Here is a 22,958-nt window from a genome sequence, read left to right on the forward strand (position 1 = left end):
GAGGGTGTGGGATTCTTGATGGCATCATTAAAGAATGTTTGAAAATATATAACAACCACATTTTATAGAAAATCTTTGTTAACGTCTCTTAAAAAATGATAGTTCAACGCAAGACCAAGCATATGATAATTAGTAGTGATTTCTGTGGCTTCACTCTTCCCTTTGGCATGTATACTTTGGACAGAGTATTTTATGCTCAAAAGGATAGGTACAACATCAACTTAAGTAAATGTTTACACATTCCAAAAATGGAAAAATATCCCCATTCATGTGCCATACTGGTTAAGATAAGGTCATGTCAGAATCCTGTATGCAATCTGTAAGTATGGTAGCATGTATTTCATTTGGAAATTTCCTTGCCTGTCTTGAAATATCTCCATTTCTACTGGGCATTTGGCAGCTATAAACTTGTCATATGCTGCAGCAACTAAATCCTGGCACTTTTCAGGAAAAGCTGCTTCAAAATAAAAATAATCCTTCTTAATCTATTTGCAGTTGTCGAAGCATTATAATGTAAGTAAACCTAAACAATTCGAATCACATTTATGTTAATTTGGCTTATTGTCGTAAGTTCTAATTATGACATTTTGGCATTAAGTAGAATTAACATAAACACGATTATCCGTTTAAGTGCACATACCTATCTTAAAGGCTTGCTGAAGCATAGCTTGGTTTGCTTTGAAGTGTCCTGGTTGCAAAAAAACCCCTGTGCTTAGTTGTACACAAGGGTTACCTGAGGTAATTGCTTCTGGTGGAGCACAACTACACCCTGAAAGGGTGGAAGTCACTGCAGTCAAGGCACCAGGTATGAAACTGCTGCCATGGACCGGGCTACTCACACAGGGAAACAGCTCAGGTCCTGTTACTCACTGCATGTGCAGATTAGCACTTAGCATAGTTTGGCTTTATCTCCAGTCTTTTTTTTTTTTCAAGCTTTTTATGAGCAGAGCAAGGGAAAGAAAAGAAAAAAAATTGGCTTCAATAAACAAAGTGACACATTTTCCAAGCACTATTTTGAAACATGAGAAAAACAAGACTGTCTTGCAGTCCTTTGTTGGGGTGTTTTTACCCAGTTGTGGGAAGCGGGAAGGGACAAAGGAGTTAATTTGTGACAAAGCAAGTATTCACTTCTGCTGCTGACAGAATATGAACCTATATCTTACACTACAGGGAAAAATGCCCTAAACCCAAAGTTACTAATCTAAGGCAGGTGGGGAGAAGAAAGTGTCTATTCACTGTCTTCTAATAATTTCTTAGTTGTCCCAAGTTTGTAATATGCACCTGGTTGCAGACACTTTGGTCTTACGAGATTAAGATGTTTGCCTGAGAAACAGGAAACCTAATTTGCAGGTTTTTGCAAAAAACAAAGTGAACAGCAAATAAGAAAGAGACAGAAAGCACTATTCCTCTTCTCTTTCCCCTGTGGAATTCTGCAGTTTGGTGGTGATTTTATTTTCTGGAAGAGGTGGAGTCAAATGGTTTCGCAAAAGGAGAGACTTGAACTTGCGTCTGCCACATCTTGGATGAGTACTATAAACATTAAATAAAAAGAAGGAAAACCTACTTCTAGTACTACCATGAAACAAATCTAAATTAGTTGATTAATTTGATCTGCATTATGCAGAGTTTGGATTATTTTGGTTTTTTTTTCTTTCATTAATTTTTGATAGTCAGTCAGCTCAGTAAATAACCCAAAGAGAAAACAAGGTGATGAAATGAATGAAAATGGTAGTTTGGGCTGTCCAGTGTCACCTTCCCCAGGCAGCACAAAATTACTTTTGTAATTGTTGCTTTTCTGTTGTTCATTCCCCATTTTGCTGACAGTACTTCAGCATATGAAAGTAAAAATAGTGATCACAAATTGTATCCACCTATATCACAGCACCTATGACTATTCAGGTTATTTTATTATTAGCAAGTCTTCTTTAAAATATGACTGGTCTGTCTAAGTACTGTTTGTGAAAGAAGAGAGGGAGTTGCATATCCAGGTGATCCTGCTTTTGCAACATATTTAAAAAAAGAAATAATCTAAATAATTCCAAAGCCAAACTATATGGATTTTTACTCATTTTGACTCACTTCTTTAAGAGGAACTATAACAAACCTGTTTATGACTTCATGCCTGCAAAAGACTGTAGGACAGATTTTTAAATGAAGTCAGGTGGTGAAGGTGTAAGAAAACATAATTTAGAGCAGTTTATTATTCATTCACTGACATCCCAATTTATATTTCTACAGTAAGATCTGGGCTTTATGTTTCAGCCTTTATAAACACTGATGCTTATTTTCGCTCAGAGTTAGCAAGGTATAAAGGAAATCTTCCATTCTGTGTTTCTACAGTGATATCTTAAGAACAAAAAACATTACAAAGAATGTGCAGGATGAGGTTTCTGTTCAATAGGGATAGAGGAAATAAAATAATTTAGAAATGTCTTAATTTGTGAATTAAGTTTGAAATTTAGTTTTGCTCACCAGAAATCATATTATTCAAGGTATATACACACTGGGGCATGTAGTATGGAAGAAAGATACTGTCTGAACATGTGATGGAAAAGGGGGACCTTACATTGTTGTACTGTAGGCAGTGACCTCACACAGGATGCACTTCCATAACTGAACTGAAGTGCTGAGGCCAGGGTCCATCCAGGTCCGTGATCCCCCGTACCAGACAAATCTGTGGGATAAAGGGTCTTGCGGTTCTGCAAGTTTTTGAGACATGGATTTGGCTTAGGAAGGAGGGGACTGGAGACTAAAGAGAATAATGAAGAATGTCTCAGGTCCCTGTCACATTTTCTACGTAAGCCTTGTCCAGTCTAGGAAACCAACAGAAAGGTAGCCTTACCTTTGATGGGAGAAGCATGAAACACCCCTTATAGCTCTTGAACTTTCACTTCTAAACATCTGGCAAATAAAATATTAAAAGCAACTCAAGCACCACAAATTGGCACAAGTTCAGAAAAAGAAGAAACAGGAACAGGTTGAGAAGAGAAAGTGCCTAGAAATTTGGTTTTGACAGCCAAAGCTACAATCTGTTAGAAGTCTAACACAGATAAAGATGGAGCCTTGGCTTTTCCTTTCTATTTGCTTTCGTCTAGCAGGTTTTGTAAAATTACTTCTTAGGAAGGGAGGTGTGATGATCAGCGTGGTTTCGAGACGAATAACTTAAAGAGCTTGCACTAACTTTCCTGTGAGTGCTGCCAGACCTAGGAAGACTTTCTTCTGGTGTCCATTATGGGACATTAAGGTAATACATAATAAACAAGTTTACTCTTCTTTGCTTTAAGAAGTGGGTAGAATTGGTTGTCTCATGTTGTCAGAAAACATTTTTACCATTGTTTGGATGCTATGGTAAAAGGAGTTGCATTTTTTGACTAGAAATCTAACTACAACTTTCCTGATGAACCATATTTCCTATGGTGGCTTAAGAAGCACAGAAGTTGTTGCTTGGGACCTGATGAAAAGAGAATAGGCTTTTACGGTGAGAATTCTGAAACTTAGATTCTTGTTGGAAGGAAAAGGGATCTTTTTATTATTTTGTAGCTTGTGGAGTGGCAACTCTCTGCTTATGCTGTAAAGAATATACTTTTCGTAGGCTTAACATCTATTTTAAAAGGCTGGTGTGAGGAAAGGAAGCCAGAATGGCAAAATTTTCTTCATCTCAGCTATTATTCTGGTTCTATTTGAAATGACAAAAATGAAATGGGCAATAAGACTGTTGACAAAATCTTCTATTCACTGTGAGAAAATAAAAAAAAAGAAATCCTATTTCTTCAAGCAAAGACATGTCCACTGTTTTCAGAAGTTAGTTGCATCTGATTGTTCTGATCCAGCTTTTGTAGTAAGAACACAAGATGCTTTTGCAATAGCAGTATGAGAAAACATAACTAGCAAAGGATTGCCCAACATGTTCTGCGTGTTTTAATGAGCATGCAGCTCTGAATTTTTTATTTTGTATTGCCGTTTTGTTGTTCATGTCAAGAATAGCATCTGCTTACACATTTCCCAGGAACAAAGCCTTTATATGATCAGATCAGTGTACACAATCAAGGTAATGTAACAAAAGGAAGGTGTTAGAAAAGCTATTTGAGACCAAAAATTATTTTTCTTCCAAAATTAACACTTGGCCTTGCTGTCCTTTTGGAAAGAATATCTGAAAGCCTTGTTGAGTCAACCAGTTGTTGCTAGGTCTTCATGGTAGCTAGCCTGTGTTTGTAGGCTCCTTTTAGGTCTAGATTCACAGTCCAAGTTTTCCATAAGTCTCATCTTCTTTCTGTATAGAGATGGGATATTTATGCATGGAAGAGGGAGAGAAAAGAAGAAGAAAGACATCTCTTAGGTAAATAAGCAGACATTATCCTAATTCTTGTGGCTTCTGAGAACTGTTTGTGTAAAATGATTTATTACTTCTTGAATAAAATAAAGTCTAAGGACAGTGGAATGGCCCTCCTTATAGGGCCTCTGTTTGAAGCATTGCTTCTGTCACCAATTCTGGAAGTTCTTGTCTCATTCTTCAAAACAAGGCAACACTCCTTCAGAGGTATTTTCCAATTTTGCTGTAAATCAAGGCTATAGCTCTTCAAAACACTCTAACTATAATTACATAGTTCAATTAGTTCTGACAAAGTCCCTTTGGACAGAATAGGTCTTGAAAATTTCCTCTGGTTTCATATTGCACTTAGGTTCCTCCAGATGATAAAGTAAAGCAAATATTCATGAAGGATAAGTCCCTGCTTTCTATAATTTTTGTTTGTAGTACTAAGGAATGTTTTCTTTTGGTAGAGATGACTCTGTTGGTCATGCTGATGGCATTTAATGAGAAATGTTGGACCACAATCACATCACAGTGTGGGAAGAATTCTTTCATAAAGTGAATCACACTGAAGATAATGGAGCGAACACCTAAAGGTAAGAGAAAAATAGAGATGCATTCCTAGCATATGGCATTCTCCAAAAACCTGTCAATAGTACCTCAACAAGAAAGCAGTTCAGACTAAGTGGAGAGGAGTTAACACATTTGCTCCCATTTTGACAGGATTAGGAAAAGTCTGTTGAAACATTGAGTCAATCTATGCTGAAATCTTCCTGAGCAGCAAAAAGAGCACTGGGAGAGCTCACAGTTTTGCCTTCTTCCCAAATATGCTGAGCTTTATTAATTTCCTATGTTCCACCCTATGGTCATTGAGATGTGGAGGAACTTAAATATTTAAACCACCCTCAAATAGTGTATTGTGTGACCTGTAATAATAATACTTGCCTAACTCCTTTATTTCCTTGTAGTGGGGACATAAATCCTCTCTATAAAACTTAATTAAGCTTTTTATGGAAACATCTGTATGTTTGTGAACTGCTGTCTTCCTGCAGAATAGCTGTCTATATAAACTAGACTTCTGAGCTCGGTCACACTCCTGGATTTTATTTTTTAAAAAAACCCACATTTATGGACTTCATAAAATGCTCTCATGCATGTATAATCAAATTAATAACATATGCATTAGCAAAGAACAATAGTTGAGATTATTTTTTACATAGTTGGAAACACCTTAAACCAGGGATTTTGCACCTGTATACGTCAAGTGTTATTGTGACTTGTAAACTCTTTGCATCACTCTTCTCCTCAACTTAGCTGTTAAAAGTCAGCTGTTCCAGGCTGTCTGCATCCACTGAGAATTGGTAGTGCACAGTGGTTTAGCACAGGGCAGTCTGTCACCGTGCTGCATCGTGCCTTGGCCTTTTCCCAAGGGCCACTCATTTACAGCAGAGAGTTTAAAACTGCTTGCAGGAAAAGTGAAATGAATGTTTCCAAAATTAGTCCAAAAAATTAGGATCTGGCCCCAACAGGTCCATTCTGAACTAGGATAAAATAGTGGAAAGTGTCAAATTTTGATATGACAATATGGAAAGTATTTTTATTGGAGTATCAGGTTTGGTTGTAACCTCTTTTGTGGTCCATATGTGTTTTCAGCACTCAGGATTGCTAGTGAAAGCAGTGAACCTGGGTTTGGTGTAAAATGCTTGAACACCATCTAACTTCTACTTCAACAAAATTTGAGGATTGAAACTAAGTACAGCCTTTGTGTTAAAGGCTAAATATTTGTGTCTTTATTATTGTAAAACTTTGATACGTGATAGATTTTTTTCATTTATTTAGCTGGTCAGTTACATAGTTTGCTTTGTGAAGGAGGGGGATCAATTTCCACAAAACTTAGTTTACTAAGCACCACAGTATAAACATGAGGTATTTATCATTATCTTCCACGACTGTATTACTAGTGTGGCCAAAAAAAACCCTCATCAGAAACAACCTCCCCCTTCCTCTGCCAAATTACCTTTTGCAATTAAATGTGGTAATTTCCTGATATGTTTCCTGAAAATTTGTGAGCAATGAGTAGAATGGAGAAATTTTTTTAGTAAATCATTACTTGCTAATTTTTCACTCATTCTGGCTGGACTACCTCCACTTTGTTAATGGATTCAAGATATTTAATCGGAAATTATTTTCAACCAGATGAGTTGGCTGGTCTGCATTATTATAATCTCTGACAATTCAAATTTTTCTTGAGATCAGTGATTCAGAAAGCCATATGGGATTTTTTAATGTTGGGTAAAATATTTGATCATCAAAAAAGTGGGGTTTCTTAGCTTTTCATTTCCCTTAAGTAATGTAGATCTAGATAAAAGACAGACAATGTAATTTTCTGCCTTCCTGTTCCCTCATTCTGAAAAATTAAATATCATCAGTGGTCAAAATGGAAATTTAAACATCCTAATATGGTGATACAGACAACCTGTGAGGGAATGTGTTAGTATGCGAATGTGTGTCTGTATACATTTGACGTTCTGGTAAGTAGCAATCTGGTCTGCTATTCAATATTCATCTGTTTTGATCTCTGAATACCTGCTGAAATCAAGAGAATGCATAATTATTAATTGTCGTTAATCAGCTTGGACAAATATTCTGCAGTTAGAGAAGATAAGGTAGCTGTTGTAAGTGCCTTTACATGTACTCCTTCCATAACTGAAGGTCTTTTTGACAGTACAAAAACAAAACAAAACAAAAAACACCACATGAAAAACAATACCCTAAAGTCTGATCAGCCTTGATTTCATTTCATCAGAAAGCTGGGCTGGAATAGAAGAATGTATTAATGGAGTAGAAATGACAGCCATGGGTACAATTCTCTTTCCCAGATCTGTATATTTTTCATTTCAGACCAGACCCTTATGAAAATGATTGTCACTTCAAATGAGCTGTTGGCTCAAGATGTAATCCTAACTTTACTTTTGGGTACATGTGCCAAAAGCACTTAGCTTACCTCTTTTGATGTCCTACGTTCTACATTCTCTTGTCCAATAGTGTACAAGGATGGGAGAGACCAGATGCGTAAATCTCTCCAGGGGACAGCGAAATTTGCAGCCAGGGAGAGTGAGTGGGTGAGGCTCTCGCAAAGAATTATTCCGATAGTACATTTCTATGGTGTATTGCCTGTTTCAAAATACAGAAGTGTCAAAACAAAATTAGGCATGCAAAACCACACAGCCTTTCCATGGTGCAGTTATTGTACTTGGGGACAAACTTTCAGCCAGCTTATTTGTCTGGTTGTTAATATGTTTATGATTTACTAATACAATTAGTACTCTGAAGAGAACTTTTTAAACAATAGGGGGTCAACACCAATTTGTGTATAGTTTGCTGTCTTTGTCAAGGAGTTTAATAGGATGAAGTAAAACCTCTCATAACTGTTAGATTTATATATCTATATATATGTTTTTTCAGGCTTATTCTGCTACTGACTACTAAACTGAAACCAATTACAATAATTAAAATCAATGTGTAATATTTTCCTGAATAGTGAACCTCACGTATCCGGTTTAATTGGCCTGGGGTATCAGAAAATTCCTTCTTAGAAAAAGTACATATTAGCAGTACAGCTTGCTGATACTTGCCCGTTTTTTTCCTGGTAAAGTTCAAAAAAATGGCAGGCACTGTAAGGAGGCATTTTCCCATTGAAGACGTTGAGTGCCATCTGTAAGGCAGCAATGGTGGCTGCATGCTGAGAACAGAAGAAACCTTTAATTAAAGCTGTATTGAAAACGATTGCATGAGCCTATTATTTAACAATATTTCCAGCACATTATCTGTCCACTCAACATTAATATTACTTGTGTGACCTCATTAATAGTCATTAATAATTACTCTGCACTGCTGAGTAAATATTGTCCCTTTATGACTATATAAACTTAAGTGCTGCATGTATAAAATATATATATATGTAAATATTTAAGAAGTCTTAGTCACTTAAAGCTTTTACCAAAGTTAACAGGAGCTGTTACAACTTCTTTTAAAAAGAACTAGTGGGTTTGCCTGTTAAGTAAACAGTATCTGAGATCAGATCAGCAAGCTCTTTAGCTGATACATACCCAATAGGTCATGATGTAACTGCAGTTTAGAAACAGGCGATTTTTAGTGAGAACAATCAAAAAATTTCCCCCTCCAATGACAGCATTTGCACATTCTAAACAAAAGTATAGGATCATAATTGAGTAACTGCCTTCATAAGGTCTTCTAAAATAACTGTAACTTAATTTTTTTCTTTTCTTTTTCCCATTTTCACCTGACAAAGATACAGGAAGAAGATTTTGTTTTAGGTTAAGTTTGTGATCCAGGTTTAATAAAACATGAGGCATGGTTTTTCCAGTTCTCTGCTCAATCAAAACATTATTACAATGAAAAAACCATGACATGAGGTGGAAAATGGAATGCTTCAGGTTTCAAAGTACTATGTGTTTATTAAAAATTTTTAAAAACACAAAGATATTTAAGGTTAACCAAATAAAAAAGGCTTGTAGCTGTATTTCATGAAGGAAATAAAATTTCATGGCTTTCACTGCATTTAATAACTGCATAAAGGAAACACAAGAGAAAGAGAAAGCACTCACCGTGGAATACATAACCATTTTTTGATGGTGTGAAGGCTTTCTAGCATCTGAGATATGCTTTAGAATAGTTTTTAGAAGAATACCTGAAAGAAAATGGGGAAGCAGTGACAATGAAAGGGATGCTTGCGTTAACATCTGTATTGTTTTTTGCCATTTTAGCAATCTGCTACTAAATGTACCAGATTTATTCAGTTGACTTAATCAGTAATTTGTGCAGAGTGCCTTGATTGATAGTGACAGTACCTTTCAAATGAACAGCAGGCCTATTTTACTTTTGTGTAAAGTGTTTTGGGGATCCCTAACAGCCTCAACAGCTTCAAACAGTGCATTCACAGCTACTTTGTGCCAGCAGAACAGTGCAAGAAGAGCACAGTAATGAATACTACCCTGCTGTGTGTGTAGCTTGATTGATTTCCTGCTTTCCAGAGAAAAAAGAAAGAGCATATCCTCTGGACTCTGGAGCTTTATAAATTGTGTGGTTGTCTGTATTTTGTTAATGTTAACTGCTGAAAAGCTGTAAGACAAACTACTTGAATTAAATCAATGGCTGTGCTAGTATGTTAATATAAGGTTAGCATCTTGACAAATTAAAATCCTAAAAAGAGAACTGTACAGGCTAGCAGAATTAGAAAAAATTAGGTTTTAGCCACTGGCACATTTTTAATAGCAATTGTTAGTAAAGCAAGGGCAGAGGTCTGAACTTTGTGCTAAATTTTGTAAATTGGACCTTCAAAAATGCAACAAATTGATTCATGCTTCTACGTTTATTTGTCTTTGTACCTCAGATCCTGACTGTACGCTGTCCATATAAAACAAAAAGGAGGCTCGAAAGATGACAGTGGATGAATGGAGGAGAATGAGTGATTAAAAAGGTATAAAATATTTTTAAATTTCAGCCACTGTTTTCTGAGCAAAGTCAGGTTTAGAAAGCAGTTTAATAATCTCATTTTAGGACTCTCAGTAGTGGAATATGAAGACTATTAGGCAACAAAGTCACCATTCTAGACATTACTACAAATAACATTTTTAAAAGTAAGTTACACATGGTGGCTTACACTAAATTCAGACTTGATTCAGTTCAACAACAATCTGTAGATTACTTTGAATTTCTTATACAGTGTAATCTAAACGATACCTCCATTATAATGTTAGATTAGTATACTAATGATTCATATCCTCACCATCTCTCTCTCCCCATTAATCAAAATCTTTCAGTGCTGACCACCAATATCCAAATAATGGCATTTTTCACCATTCTACTATGGAATCAGCAGCAATGTTTGTCATACACCCTTTCTTCTTTCCCATCCTACTTTTGGTTTTAAATGGGTTAAGAATTCAGCTTACCTCCCTGCAAACGTGATTTCTGTATTTGTTTGTGGAACCCAAATTCCGCCTGCAATAACAATTCTGAGAGCTTTATCAGCTTGGTCCTGACACCATGAGTAGCCCAAACAGGTAAAGTGTAATTGGTAATATCCTACAGTGAAGAAAGAAAACATGATGATTTTCTTACTGATTCCTACTGCTAACTGTTATTTATTCTGGCACAAAATTCTTATCAGAAAAAATCCTGAATGTTTCACTCCAGTAATATTTTCTTGTAATAAAATGATGACTATATTTTGCATTTAGACAGCTGTAGCATTCCTGTTTATAGCATCATAGTGCTTAAAAGAAATTTGAAGGGAAGTGTTCAACAAGAAGAGGAAATATAATACTAAAAATTATGCATAAAGCAACAGGCATTATTTATGTTGTCAGGTGAAAAAAAAATCACTGTAAGACTTTTTCAGTCATGTACTGGGATAGATCTTTACTGAAACAAATCCTATGTAAGCATCGGGATTTTAAGGACTGGTTGCTCTCAGATGTAAATGGAATATAGAGATCAAGTAGAAATATGTATAGCTGTAGCATGGATGTACCCAAGTATGGGGTATAGGGATGAGATGCAAATGAAACTCATACCTACTATGGTCTATTGGATACTGTCACAGTCCTCAAGCTAAAGTGGAATGGATTAGTCTTTCCTTGGGGATGCAGTCCGAGGTATATTAGTGATCAAAACTGTGAGAAGGGAAGATAAGCACAACGCTCCTGGTTTGCATTACCCTGAATTCTTGTTTATACAAGGTCGGTAACTTTCCTTTAGAGCAATGTAACCTTTGGACTGAGATCACCACAAGGAATATTGTAACAAATGAGCTTAAAGGAAAATGTCAACCCCCTTAAGGGTTTGTTTAAACAAGAAAACAATAGAACATGCTAGGTTAAACCAGCTCAGAGCACAATGTTATCCATTTCTCTTTTAACAAATGTGATTTATGTCTTGAGGAAAGAATTGGCTGGTTGCATGCTATTTAAGGCAGTCTGTAGGCAAGCAAACACTTTGGTCTCCAAGTTACCTGAAAGTCAGATGACAGCTGAAAGCAACAAATACAGAGAGATGTGTGCTGCTGTAGTTTCATGAATTGTATTAAAAAAATTATGCAAGGACGCTGTCTCTGTATGCTTGAAAAATGAGAGGCTTTTATGGCAGTTGTCTTAATTGATACTCCAGAGTCCTCCATCAGTAGTATGAAAGACCAAGGCTCATCAAATCTAAAACTAGAAGTAAAAGCCCTTTTTTTTTTTTATTACGGTATTTGGCTAGATTCTTGATGGGAGTTGTGGATTTTGCATATTAGTCTGGTGACACAGGTTCTCAGTATGATTTAACTATTGAAATACAAAGTTGTGGTCCTGCCTTTGGAAAACATGGAAGGAGGACCTCACTGAAATCACACTGAGATGTCCCAACATGTTAACATTTCATTTAACTTAAGGCCCTGGCTAATATTCTATTCAAGTCTGCTTTGACCAAAGTTGGACTTTTGCAAAAACTGCAGTAATGAAGGTAAACTCATTACTCTCACACTCAAATATTACATGTTGGTTCTGAAATCCACCCTAAAACTGCCTCACTAATTTCCCAGTACTGATGACCAATTTATCATTAATATTTAAGTTTATAAATAGTTATGCATTAAAGGGTAGCAGAAGCTGCCTTCAACAATAACTTTTTAACACAAGACTACAATTTTCAGTTGCATCAGCTGAGTCTAGACTTTGAAGTGGGACTTCTTGCTATATTAAGGGCAGTCAGGATTTTTTCAAATCATGAAGTTTCACAGCTGTGGGACCCAGATACCCATGCCAGTTTGGCACCACAATAGCCCTTTTGTTATAAAATCCATGCTTTTTGTGATATGCCTTTGCTTAGAACCAGCTCCCAAACTTGCACAAACAGCCATTTGTGTCGTTCCAATGACTGCTTAATTCCTGAAAATACTCTGTCCACTACTGGCCATGTACAAATAATGACTTCTTTTGTTTATAGAATTTGCATAAAATCTTCATGGAAGGATGCTTATGTTTCTTTGCCAGCAATATGTTTTATCCCTGTGTATCTCCTAGTGGGGTCTGGAGGGGTAACAAGACAATTTTATCCAGAGTTATGCTTTTGCCTAATTGTCCGTATGCAGCCACTGACAGGATCTTGAATATGACAGGCCATTTGTTTGTGTTCCTTATGGTGGTGGATGACCCACAGCACCTTCACACATAGTGTGTTTACAGGATTTTTAGTTGTAAATTTGATGCTAGGTGAGGGTTTCTGGAGAAGAAGCTGAAAATAGTCTATAGTTAAAAAAATTTTGAAGCACAGATCTACCATCTTTTTATGTCTCACAATAAAAAAATAAACCCAATAAAAATACCAGGTTGAAAGAAGTGTAGGAATTTCTATTGGGCTCAAAAGATCTTAAGGGTCTTTTCCAACCTAAATGATTCTATGATTCTATTTACCTCATATTGTAAAGTGTCAGAGAGCTTCCAAATCCTTTCAGCAGTCAACTTCTTCAGTGGGTATCCTGTATGAGTGGCTAAAAACTTCAGAAATGGCTGGAATACAAAAAAAAAACAACCCAAACTTGTGGTACTGAGGGCCTTTGTACATGATTTCTGCACACTGCCGTACTAGTACATAGGAACTTTTAGAAAGGAGACAGTCTTTGCACTTTGCACTTAAGCAATGAACCACTGCCTAGAGGTAAGAGAATTTGGCCTATTCCTCTAGACAAGGTTGGTGATGTTAGCTCAGATTTGAAGTATGGTGATTGTTTCTGCTTGGTGGAAATGTTTAGAAGGAAGTAGAGGGAACACAGATATATGAAGAAGTCCAAAAAGTGTTTAAAGGAAGTGTGATAAACAGAATTGTTCTGATATTGGAGAAGGAGAGGTATGATGAAAATTTGATAAAATTGAAATTGTGATTTACTTGCATATAATACCATGGTGCAGAGGCACAGTTGGATGGCTGAGGTCAGTGGTGAAAGAATAGAAAAACAGGTGAGGCTCATAGTGTGCTTTTGAATAAACATGTGAAGAAGAAGGTTGCAGCAGAATAAGCACGTGATTATATACTCGTGCAAAGATTTTGATGGTGGAGAAAGAAAGGAAAGCATACCATATGAAAACAAGCACCAAACATAGGAGAACGCCTGAATTAAGACTGCGGGTGAGAAACATGAATAAGTACTTGAGGAAAACACTGAGACTGTTATAGAAATTCCAGGGAATTGAGCTGAGAAAACGAATCTGAACTCAAACAGGCTTATATAGGCAGAGATGTCAGTGGAGTTGCTTTACATGGGAGTAAACAGATAGAAGTATTGGAATAATTTGAGAGGCATTGGCACTGATTTTATCTGAGTTTTTGTTTTGTCTGGTCTCCTAGAAACTAAGTTTTTGCAAATAGGTCAATAATTTTTCTATGACTTGCCATGTTCAATTGTTGGAAATAGCCCAGTCCAGCTGGATCTGTAATGTTGTAATTGTTTTTTGGCTATGTTGTCTACACCCACTGTGAAGATAAGAGATCTGAAAGGAGCATATTAACTGGTATTTTTTATAGCTACCTGTTAGATAATGTTGAAGTGGTACACTTTAACTGGATTTCCAGAACTGAAAATACTTTACCTTGTAGTCCTTGAATTGCTTTTGGAAATCCCTTGTTGCAAAGGTTTCTCTCAGAAGCTCCTTGTGTTTTGGGCAGTGTGAGAAAGGTAGGTATAGCAACTGGAAAGAAAATTACAAAACCCTAGTTAGGCAAGGTGCATCTTGTTCTGCAATTCTATATACACTTGCAGGATTGCTGTTCTGATTGGCTGCACTAGTTAGGACAAGCTGAAAAATAATTTGGGAATGTAGTTTCAAGGATATTCATCTTCAGGACTCTAGGAGTCATACTGATGACTACATACAAAATAATCTTTAAATGTTCAGAGGGGTAATAACTGCAGTAGTTCAAAGTTAAAGGATTCATTTACACAAGATGAAATTTGTCCTTTGACAGAAGACTAAGACAACCCCTCATGAACTCCTTTGTTCTCAGCTTCTCCAGGAATGATTTCATTCATTGTGTTCAGTCTTTCTTGAAACACACCATCACATTTTTACGACAAATTACCAGCAGCAGTAGCTAGACTGCAGTAGGAGTCTTTGTGCGTACTCCGCTGTATCGAGTGTATTTAACACAGCTTCATTTAGTTCAGCTAAATTGCAGAAACTTGTGAACTTTCTATACGTCGGTTTTGTCTTTCATTAGTCTAAGACATATGAAGGTTAAAGGTTACATGTGACTGGAATAACTTAAAAACTTGTTATTTCATTTATGTAAGCAAAATTGAGTTTACTCTTGTTTTCTACATTAAATTTTAAACAAAAGTTAAAATTTGACACTGAGATATTATTAGTGCTTTTCTCTAATGTGCTTTTTGTCCTTTTTCCAGTAATGTAGCTCCATCTATATAGTGCCAATGTTAAAAGAACTTTTAAAAAGCTTGGGAGTTTTGAAGGAATAATTATCTTGGGGACCTTCAGAGCAGTTCTTCGGTCTTTTCAGAAATAAAATCCATCTATTCCACAAGATAGGAAAGTATTTCTGTATTATATCAATAGGTTCATGAACAGGTATGACTTCACTAATAAATGACGGGCACTTGTTCTGTGTTGTAGGATATAGGTGGTCTCAAGTTTAGCCTGTATATGTAGTAAGGATGAATAAAGCTAAAACAGAAATAGTTGAAAAAAGTATGAAAAATGTGCATTGTTCATGACTTTATTTGATTTGTTTGAATAAACTTACTTGCTCCCCTAGATGCAAATGAGCTGCAGTATGTGCTTGCTGAGTTTGCCATCTGTGTTGATACCGGCCAGGTATTCTTGACTGTCTGCTGGGATATCCCCACCTGTGACAGTGTCAGAAAGCAGCTCCTCTGTGCCTGGCTGTGTGTGAACAGGAAGACATGTCTCCACACCTTCCATCTTCATGCTCTCATCACCCTGAGGTGAGAACCATTGCTCTATGACCTATCTAACCTGATTCCCTTATCATCACAGACTGCATTAACTAGACTTATAAAGCCCACACAATTTACATTGCATCACATGCGCAAACCTGGTCCCAAACTGGGACTCATACTGCACACTCCTGATCTTCCCTAACTTTTTACCATAGATTTTCCACACACGGGATATTCCAGCTCCAGTCAGATGCACAGCTTTCCCCTCTAGGACAAGTACATGCAGGCTAAAGAGCTGCTATCCACAGGATTCCTTACAACCCCCAAGTGAGGAGTTGAGGATGGGAGATGAATAAATACATTGCCCTATGAACTCGTGCTTAAAGCTCTGAGTCCTCCTTCCTTTTCCCTTTTACATTTTTCACCAATTCTCGAAGTGCATGCACTGACCTGCAAAGTGCATGAAAAACAATCCTGTGACTCAATTCTCCCTGTAATGCAAGTCCCAGAATGATTCTTTTGTCTTTCCTGTTGGCTGTGGACTAAGCAATATTGAAGCACTAGTGAGATTAAGTATGTTTCCTTTTCTCACACAAAGAAAGTCCTGTTAGCGTTAAATTTAGGATTAATCTACTTTTACAGTGGTTTACTCACATTATAAATTAACTCTTTTTCCCTATACCTAGTACTTCCATTTTTCTTCCTCTTTTGTTAAGATTGTGTCTTTGACGTGTAAGTCCATTCTTGTGAAAATACTTGCCAATATTTCTATTCAGCTTATTAGGCCTTTCTGCACAATGCTTGTAACAATGTACTTTTCACTGCCTTTACCATGCACTTTTTGCTGCACCTTCATCTCATGGCCTATGTACTTTACTAATGTTTAAGGGAAAGCAGATGCCCCTAGTTTATACTCACATTATCATGTGACAGTGGCACTGTGTGAACTGGAATTGGCTGCCAAAGGATTCTGGGGTTCCAAATCTGACCCTGTGTCGGTGGGTACAGTCCGGCAAGACTTGCCTGAGCACTCATAAGTGTGTGATCGCAGTCAGTGCTTTGAACATAAATCTGAACGAAGAAGGAAAAAAAAAAGAAACATTTTGGAAGATAATTTCTCCCATTAGGTTTACTTTATTTTCCTCTTGACAGGAAAAAAGGGGCTGGTACTGTGCTGGAGAAGTCATCATTAAAATGGAGTGACATGAAGAAGGACTATGAGAAAGAAGGAGGAGGGTGAAAGACTGAAGCTGGAATAAAGTTTTATTGGACAAGTGAGCTGCAGCGTGGTAACATTTACCTTAGGAATCCTAGTAGACAGCATGAAATTGACTCTATTTGAGTCAATCTGACCAAAAAGCTGGAATCTAAATGAAAACTAAGTGGTATCTGCATTCCATGTGGAAGTGTAGCATTGAGGTATTTGACATAGGTGCTCTCCCATACAGCAGTGAGGGAGCTGAACCTGATGTGCAGCCTAAAAAGCATTTTACATGGTTTTCAGTTAACCATCAGTCTGAATAAAAACTGAACCACAGTTTCAGGGATACTTTGAAATTACATTGAGTTTAATTGGTGTTAAATTTTCTCCAACTGCACCAGGTTTAGACTCTTACGCATCCAGGAAGTCCCATTAACAACCATGAAAAACATCTTCCTGCCCAGATCCAGTACTTGCCTCACACTGCTTGTATACAACGCTCAGGAAATGAGAGTATCTCCTCCGCATGTACTGGCCAAGCTCATACTGTTGTTGTATGCCAAGCTGTAGAAGTAACACAGGAGTGTAAGAGGCTAAAGAAATGTGCTGCATCCATTCCTACAACCAAAAAAGAAAGCAGTAATATTTGATACTATTTTAATAAAGACCTTTGTCCTTTCCAAAGTGAAGTAGGAAAGAAGACATGAGAAAAAAGTAGTAAAGTTGCTGCATGTACAGTACTGGATAATGTTAGATATGACTCCTGGTGGATGCAGTTTTGTATTTTGCTCTATGGAAAGCTATGTGTATGTTTATCTGAGCTGGTGAGACTTAAAGCAGGCATAGAGATGTTCCAACACCATCTGTCTAGTTTCTTCTCTATTGCTGCCTCAGACCTGATTAACTGGGAGTGCAGACAGAGCAGCCACCTGTCCATGAAGACACATCCAGGATATGAATCCCACAGAGTATCACCAGTGATTCCATATGGAGGCTACAGTTCTAGCCTGGGCAAGATCTACTTTTTTCAGAGTAGAAGACATGAAGTAAAAGTCCTCCATGCCTTTGGGCATTTTGCTGTAATAGCTAATTATTATCAACAGTCTGAAACATTTGATTTTTGATTCTTGCCTATGTTTCCAACTTGCAGTCACTGGAACTTGTTACACTTTTGAATAGCATTCACCATTACAGATCTTATTCACAGTTAAACAATAATCCATAAAATGGAATCAAGTCACTTTATCTCTGTGTTAAATTAAACTGAGGACAATTCTCTACCCTCCCAGCAAAATGGGTTTTCCAGTCCCAACATTTTAGTAGCTCTTAGCTGAACATCTTTCACCTTATCTCCATAATTTTGTAAACACATGACATATGAATCACATCATCACTGAATCGGTTAGATTGAAAAAGACCTCTGAGATCATTAAGTCTAACCTATGAACTAACTTCACCATGTCAACTAGACCATGGCACTCAGTACCATTTCCAGTCTTTCCTTAAACACCTCCAGGGATGGTGACTACACCACAATCACATACAGTGTCCCTGTAATAGTCTCCATATTGTCATCTTTTTACTTGTACCTGGTGTTTCCTGGCCTAAATATAAATATATTCCACTTTGCTCATGTAATCATTACTGTACACTGGGATCTCAAGTACAGTGATTACTCATTGCTTCCTAAAGCAATTTTCTAAGTCATTGGATCAAAGGATAATTCAGGCTGAAAGGGGCCTCAGGAAGTCTATAGTCCAACCTCCTGCTCAAAGCCAAGTCAGCTATGAGGTCAGACCAAGTTACTCAGGATCCACTGTGTAACCTCTTTCTCTTGCTGGAATTGTGCATCCAGTTTCCTAGGGTTTATGTGTGGTTTAGGCTTCTGCCCCAACTTGCCTAATATGCACGTGAAGTCCTGACACCTGGGTCTTGAAGTCTTCTATGCCCTGGAGCAAGCTAGCATGGATTGCTGAACTTGCATAGTGTTTACATGGAATTATTGAGTCACAGCTGAGTTAGGAAGCTGGTCTGTTACTCCTGTTTCTTCAAGGGAGTTGATATGAGCAGAAACAGACCTGATTTTGCTTTGGAGATTATTTTTGCCTCCTAAGAACAGTGGGGAAGAGGAACTGCTCAGGCAGTTTGTTCTATTCTGATTTTGGTGGAGACCTGCAAGTTCCCCTAGGAGAGAGACATAAAGGTGTGTGTGCCTAACAGAGAGACACACCTCACAGTCTGCCTCCACATGCACTGTAGCCATTTATCTGGGACAACCAGACTTCTGGCACTTCTAAACTACTTCAGAGAGACTGCCTGGTTCTGAGTGCTGGGCAAATAACTAGCAGCTTTTTCTATCCAAATAACATATCTTGGGGAAAAAGGAACGAGGCACAAGGACACAGTCACAGTGGGTCCTGCTGGTGCAGAGGGGAGCAGAAGTAGGGTTAAAACCACCCAGTGCCCAAGTATTGCCTTACAGTCTGATAGTACATTTCACCCTTGGCTCCATTTGTAGGAGGTGGCAGCTAATAGAAGTTACAGTCAAGGCAGGCACAGCATCTGTCTGTATCTGTGGTTGCCTCAGCTGCTTCTGGTTACTACCAACAGCTGATTCCACAAATACCCACACTAAAATAGCTGAGTTGTAAATCAACTTTCCTGGGCATAGCATAAGAAAAGTTTTTGCTAGTACTGATCTCAACAGTTCATGAGTAAGGAAGCACTCCTATTCAGTGGAGATTGAGGGAGAGGTGTGTCTGTAAGCACTTCCACCACCTTATGCTACTGATGGTTAAAGCTTCCTTATGGTCTCAGGTGAACTTAACACTCTACCACTACCTGAAAGGTGGTTGTAGCCAGGTGGGGGTTGGTCTCTTCTCCCAGGCAACAACTGACAGAATGAGAGGACACAGTCTTAAGCTGTGCCAGGGGAAGTTTAGGTTAGACATCAGGGAAAAATTCTTCACTGAAAGAGTGATTTGGCACTGGAATCATCTGCCCAGGGAAGTAGTGGAGTCACCGTTCCTGGATATGTTTAAAAGAAAGACTGGACGTGGCATGCAGTGCCATGGTTTAGTTGATGAGGAGGTGTTAGGTCATAGGTTGGACTTGATGATCTCAAAGGTCTTTTCCAACCTAATTTGTTCTGTGATTCTGTGATTCTGTGAGATGGTCACCAGTGCCTGGCTCCTCCCAGAAGACCCTAGTCTGCAATCAAAAATCATAACATACGCTGATACTGAACCAGAACAGTCTGGCTCAGCTTCATTTAAAATTAGTGAGTGCTGTTGCTGTAGTTTCCTAGTAAGCTCTTGCTGTCCTTAAGTGGCAACTTAATAAGGGCTTTCTCCAAGTGAAAACAAAGTTCCAACCCCCAAATAACTCACCATCTTCCAATAGTTCAGTATATTGGCCCAGGTAAAATACCCACCTTGGTAAGTTGGCCATATCCCTGTTGTCTTGCAATTTCTTTGTGCTTATCAGTTGGAAAAAACTCCTGTGGGGTGTGATCACCATGGCGAAATACCTGATAAAATAGATGAAATTGCTTTTGTGTATTTCTTGTGGTGATTATAACTAATTAGCGTAGTCACAAGGAATATGTAATGACAGTGAGTACTGTATCTGACAGATGCTAAATATATTGATGGTGCTTACCTTAAGTCTAGATAGCTGTTTCCTGTTTGATTTATTTAGCCAATATAACTGCTTATTTTCTTGGTGTTTGTGAATAAACTAGCTCAAATAAATTTTTGCAAGTTATAAAAACTACAGGATACCCTATTATATTTTAAAGAGGTTTTATGTATTTTAGGAGGTATAGACAATTATATTAAATAAACAGAAAACAAACAGAAGCATGTAAGTAATTTTGCAGAAATATTTGAACATTAGTATTTTGGTATGACTAAGTTGGAATTCAGAAGGAAAAAACCCAAACTATTACTCAAGATAACAGTTCTGTGGCTGACGGCTGTGAAGTTCTCTTACTTGGCAGAAATTAGCCTTAAAAAGTCATATGTTGGCTTTTTCATCACAAAAGAGGTGATGAAAGTGTTATCTAATGTGTAAATACAGGATAAACTGTTACTCTGAAAACATTGAACCTGTTTTGGAATTTCACTTCAGATAAAAGATGTATTTATACAGATACATTGGATTTTTTCATTCCTATGATGAATTCTTTGCTTCATATGCTTTGCAGCATAATTCCTGTAGATATATGCCATATAATTCTAAAATTTTAACACCAGATTTTTTTTTTTTAATTTCTTAATCCAAGCAGGGAGAAATGAAATCAAAAACTGTAGCACAAAAATTATAGAAATGATTTACAAGTGTGTGTGGTGTTCAGAACAAGATTCAGGCTTCGTGCAAACAAATGGTACAACATAATCATTGCAAATAGCATTAGTTTCACAACCAGCAGTGGTTTCTGTGTTGTTTGTTCAATGTCATTGTCCACTTGTTTGAGTTTCACATACTGGAATTTGTTTTGCAAGTTAATCCACTGAAACCGCTGGAAAAGTGCAAACTCTTCCATGGTAAAGAGGGTTTTCGCACGGTTGGTATTTAGTTATGAAATCCTCTTTTACATTTTAAAACAGAATCCTGTGTTATTTCTCTCTTAGTGCTATAAAATAAGCAGTCTCTATCCATCCAGAAAGTAAAGTTCATCTAGGAGTGTACAAAGGAGATAAAATGATGAAATCTTATTTAAAATTGAGATTTTTTTTTTTTTTTTGGACAAAGCAATAATGAATTTCAGATATGCAGAAAATAGTTAAATATTTGAAAAAGTGCCCCCTCCTCCCTACCCTAGAGTACAAGAAGAGCAGTAAGTGACAGGTTTTGAAGAAATTCCATTTGCCCATACTTACTATGGACACAAACTTCAGTTTTCTTTTAGCTGTTGTTTGGTGAAGAAAGATGCAGAAAAGGCAGAACATGAAACACAGACTCCAAATTCCACAGATCAGCTGTCTTGCTCTCATCCTGAGGGTGGCTTTAAGCTATTTTGCACACCAAGGTCCCTGGCTGGATGTGGTGATACAGTAGATATGTGGCTAAGAGGGGTGGAGTCAGTTGTGCTTAGTGAAGTCCAAGAGTGGGCTGTGAACTTGTCTCCTCCTGCCCCTCTTCCCTTCTAGGGTTAGTGCTTTTTAGGGAACTTAAGAAATGAAAAGTGTATTTTGCATTTGTACTCAATTTCTGTGTCACATGTATAGCATGGAGTGAAATCTCTGAGCCTCTAATTCCTGCCTGTGGCAAGGCAGGTGAATGTAAAGAACTGCAGGTTGCCTTCTATTACTTAAGCTAGGATTTAGTATGGGTCAGTCAGCCTTCCCAAAAATGAAAGTGCTGTGGATATCTTACTGTCTGCAAAAGAGCTACTAAACCATCTGCATTCCTAGTGCTCACAGTCTTCTCTGAACACTTTGTACTAGAAGGCTTGAAGGAGCAGTGCTAAAAAATGTTCTTTCATAAAGAATTTCTGGATTTTCTCTGAATTTGGCTGTAGTTTGTAGGAGGAATAAGCAACAGAAGGTTTTCCATAGAAGGTTTTCTTGCAAAGGAGCAGGAATAAGCCTAAATTCATTGCAAAAAATATAAAGATATATGAATGAACTTTTAATCTCCTCAGTAGGTTGACTCTAGTGGCAAAGCATGTGCCACTGTTTTCTAGAACTATCCCTTAGAATTTCATATAGTTTGATAAATTTTTTATTTTCAAATTCTCTTGCTGCAAACACTCTCATTGTTATAGCCTGCATATATATCAAGAGTTGTTTCTGTCATTTCCCTAGTATATTTTAAATAAGAAAAGAAATCTAGTTCAGAGACACCATTGCAAGAGATGGGATTGATTTTGCAAGTTATTGACCTATGTTCAGTCCCATTCATGTGTTAATGAAAGTCCTGTTAATACGTTAAAATTGAGGGTGATTTCATAGTCATCAAAAGTTCTCTGTAAGAATTTCGAAGAAATTACTGAAAAAAAATTATGTTGCTGCCCAAAAAGATTACATAATCTTAAACCAGTTTAAGGGACATAACAGAACTTTCCTTCTGATTATTAGATATAGAGGGATCAGTTCTTCTTCCTGAGATAACAATGTCCTATCTTTCACATCTGTCAGAGCTAAAGAGATACTTCTGTGAAACATTCAGAGGTCAGACTATCATTTCTGCTTTTGTGCTTGACAAATTTAACACATTTAGAAATAGAAAAATGTGGGGAGTTACCCACATTTATTGAGAAAGAAAAGTCCTTTTTTTTTTTTTGGAGGCACCTGGGGGAAGGTATGGGTCAACTGATTAAAGCTATTCACACCCTGTACATTTTCTTGCCTCCACTGGCTGTCATACCTCAAAAATTTCTCTGAAGAGACTGTGTTTTGCTGTTTCTAGAGAACATGGCATCAGACACTACTCCTAAAATACATTGCTCTGCAAGACAAGATTTTTAA

At 37.3% G+C, this 22,958-nt stretch overlaps 1 protein-coding gene across 3 annotated transcripts; it reads right to left on the minus strand.

The window, feature by feature from the left end:
• Positions 1-3,914: 3,914 nt before the first annotated feature.
• Positions 3,915-21,542, minus strand: LOC116442969 (prostatic acid phosphatase-like). 3 transcript variants are annotated; one of them, XM_032106687.1, is made up of 11 exons: positions 21,369-21,536; positions 19,919-20,014; positions 16,963-17,049; positions 16,203-16,355; positions 13,960-14,058; positions 12,787-12,882; positions 10,285-10,417; positions 8,938-9,020; positions 7,945-8,051; positions 7,314-7,483; positions 3,915-4,270 (listed from the first exon to the last, which is right to left on the minus strand). In XM_032106687.1, exons 1-10 carry the CDS (start codon positions 21,480-21,482, stop codon positions 7,327-7,329), a joined length of 1,125 nt encoding a protein of 374 aa, XP_031962578.1. In that variant the 5' UTR covers positions 21,483-21,536; the 3' UTR covers positions 3,915-4,270; positions 7,314-7,326. The 3 variants fall into 3 exon arrangements, with proteins under 3 accessions (XP_031962578.1, XP_031962596.1, XP_031962586.1); XM_032106695.1 differs by lacking the exon at positions 3,915-4,270 and adding an exon at positions 4,789-4,899; XM_032106705.1 differs by lacking the exon at positions 16,963-17,049 and having other exon boundaries at positions 21,369-21,542.
• Between the last annotated feature and the right edge of the window lie 1,416 nt (positions 21,543-22,958).

The sequence above is a fragment of the Corvus moneduloides genome, chromosome 1, assembly GCF_009650955.1.
Source record: "Corvus moneduloides isolate bCorMon1 chromosome 1, bCorMon1.pri, whole genome shotgun sequence".
In the NCBI taxonomy this organism is placed as follows: Eukaryota; Metazoa; Chordata; class Aves; order Passeriformes; family Corvidae; genus Corvus; species Corvus moneduloides.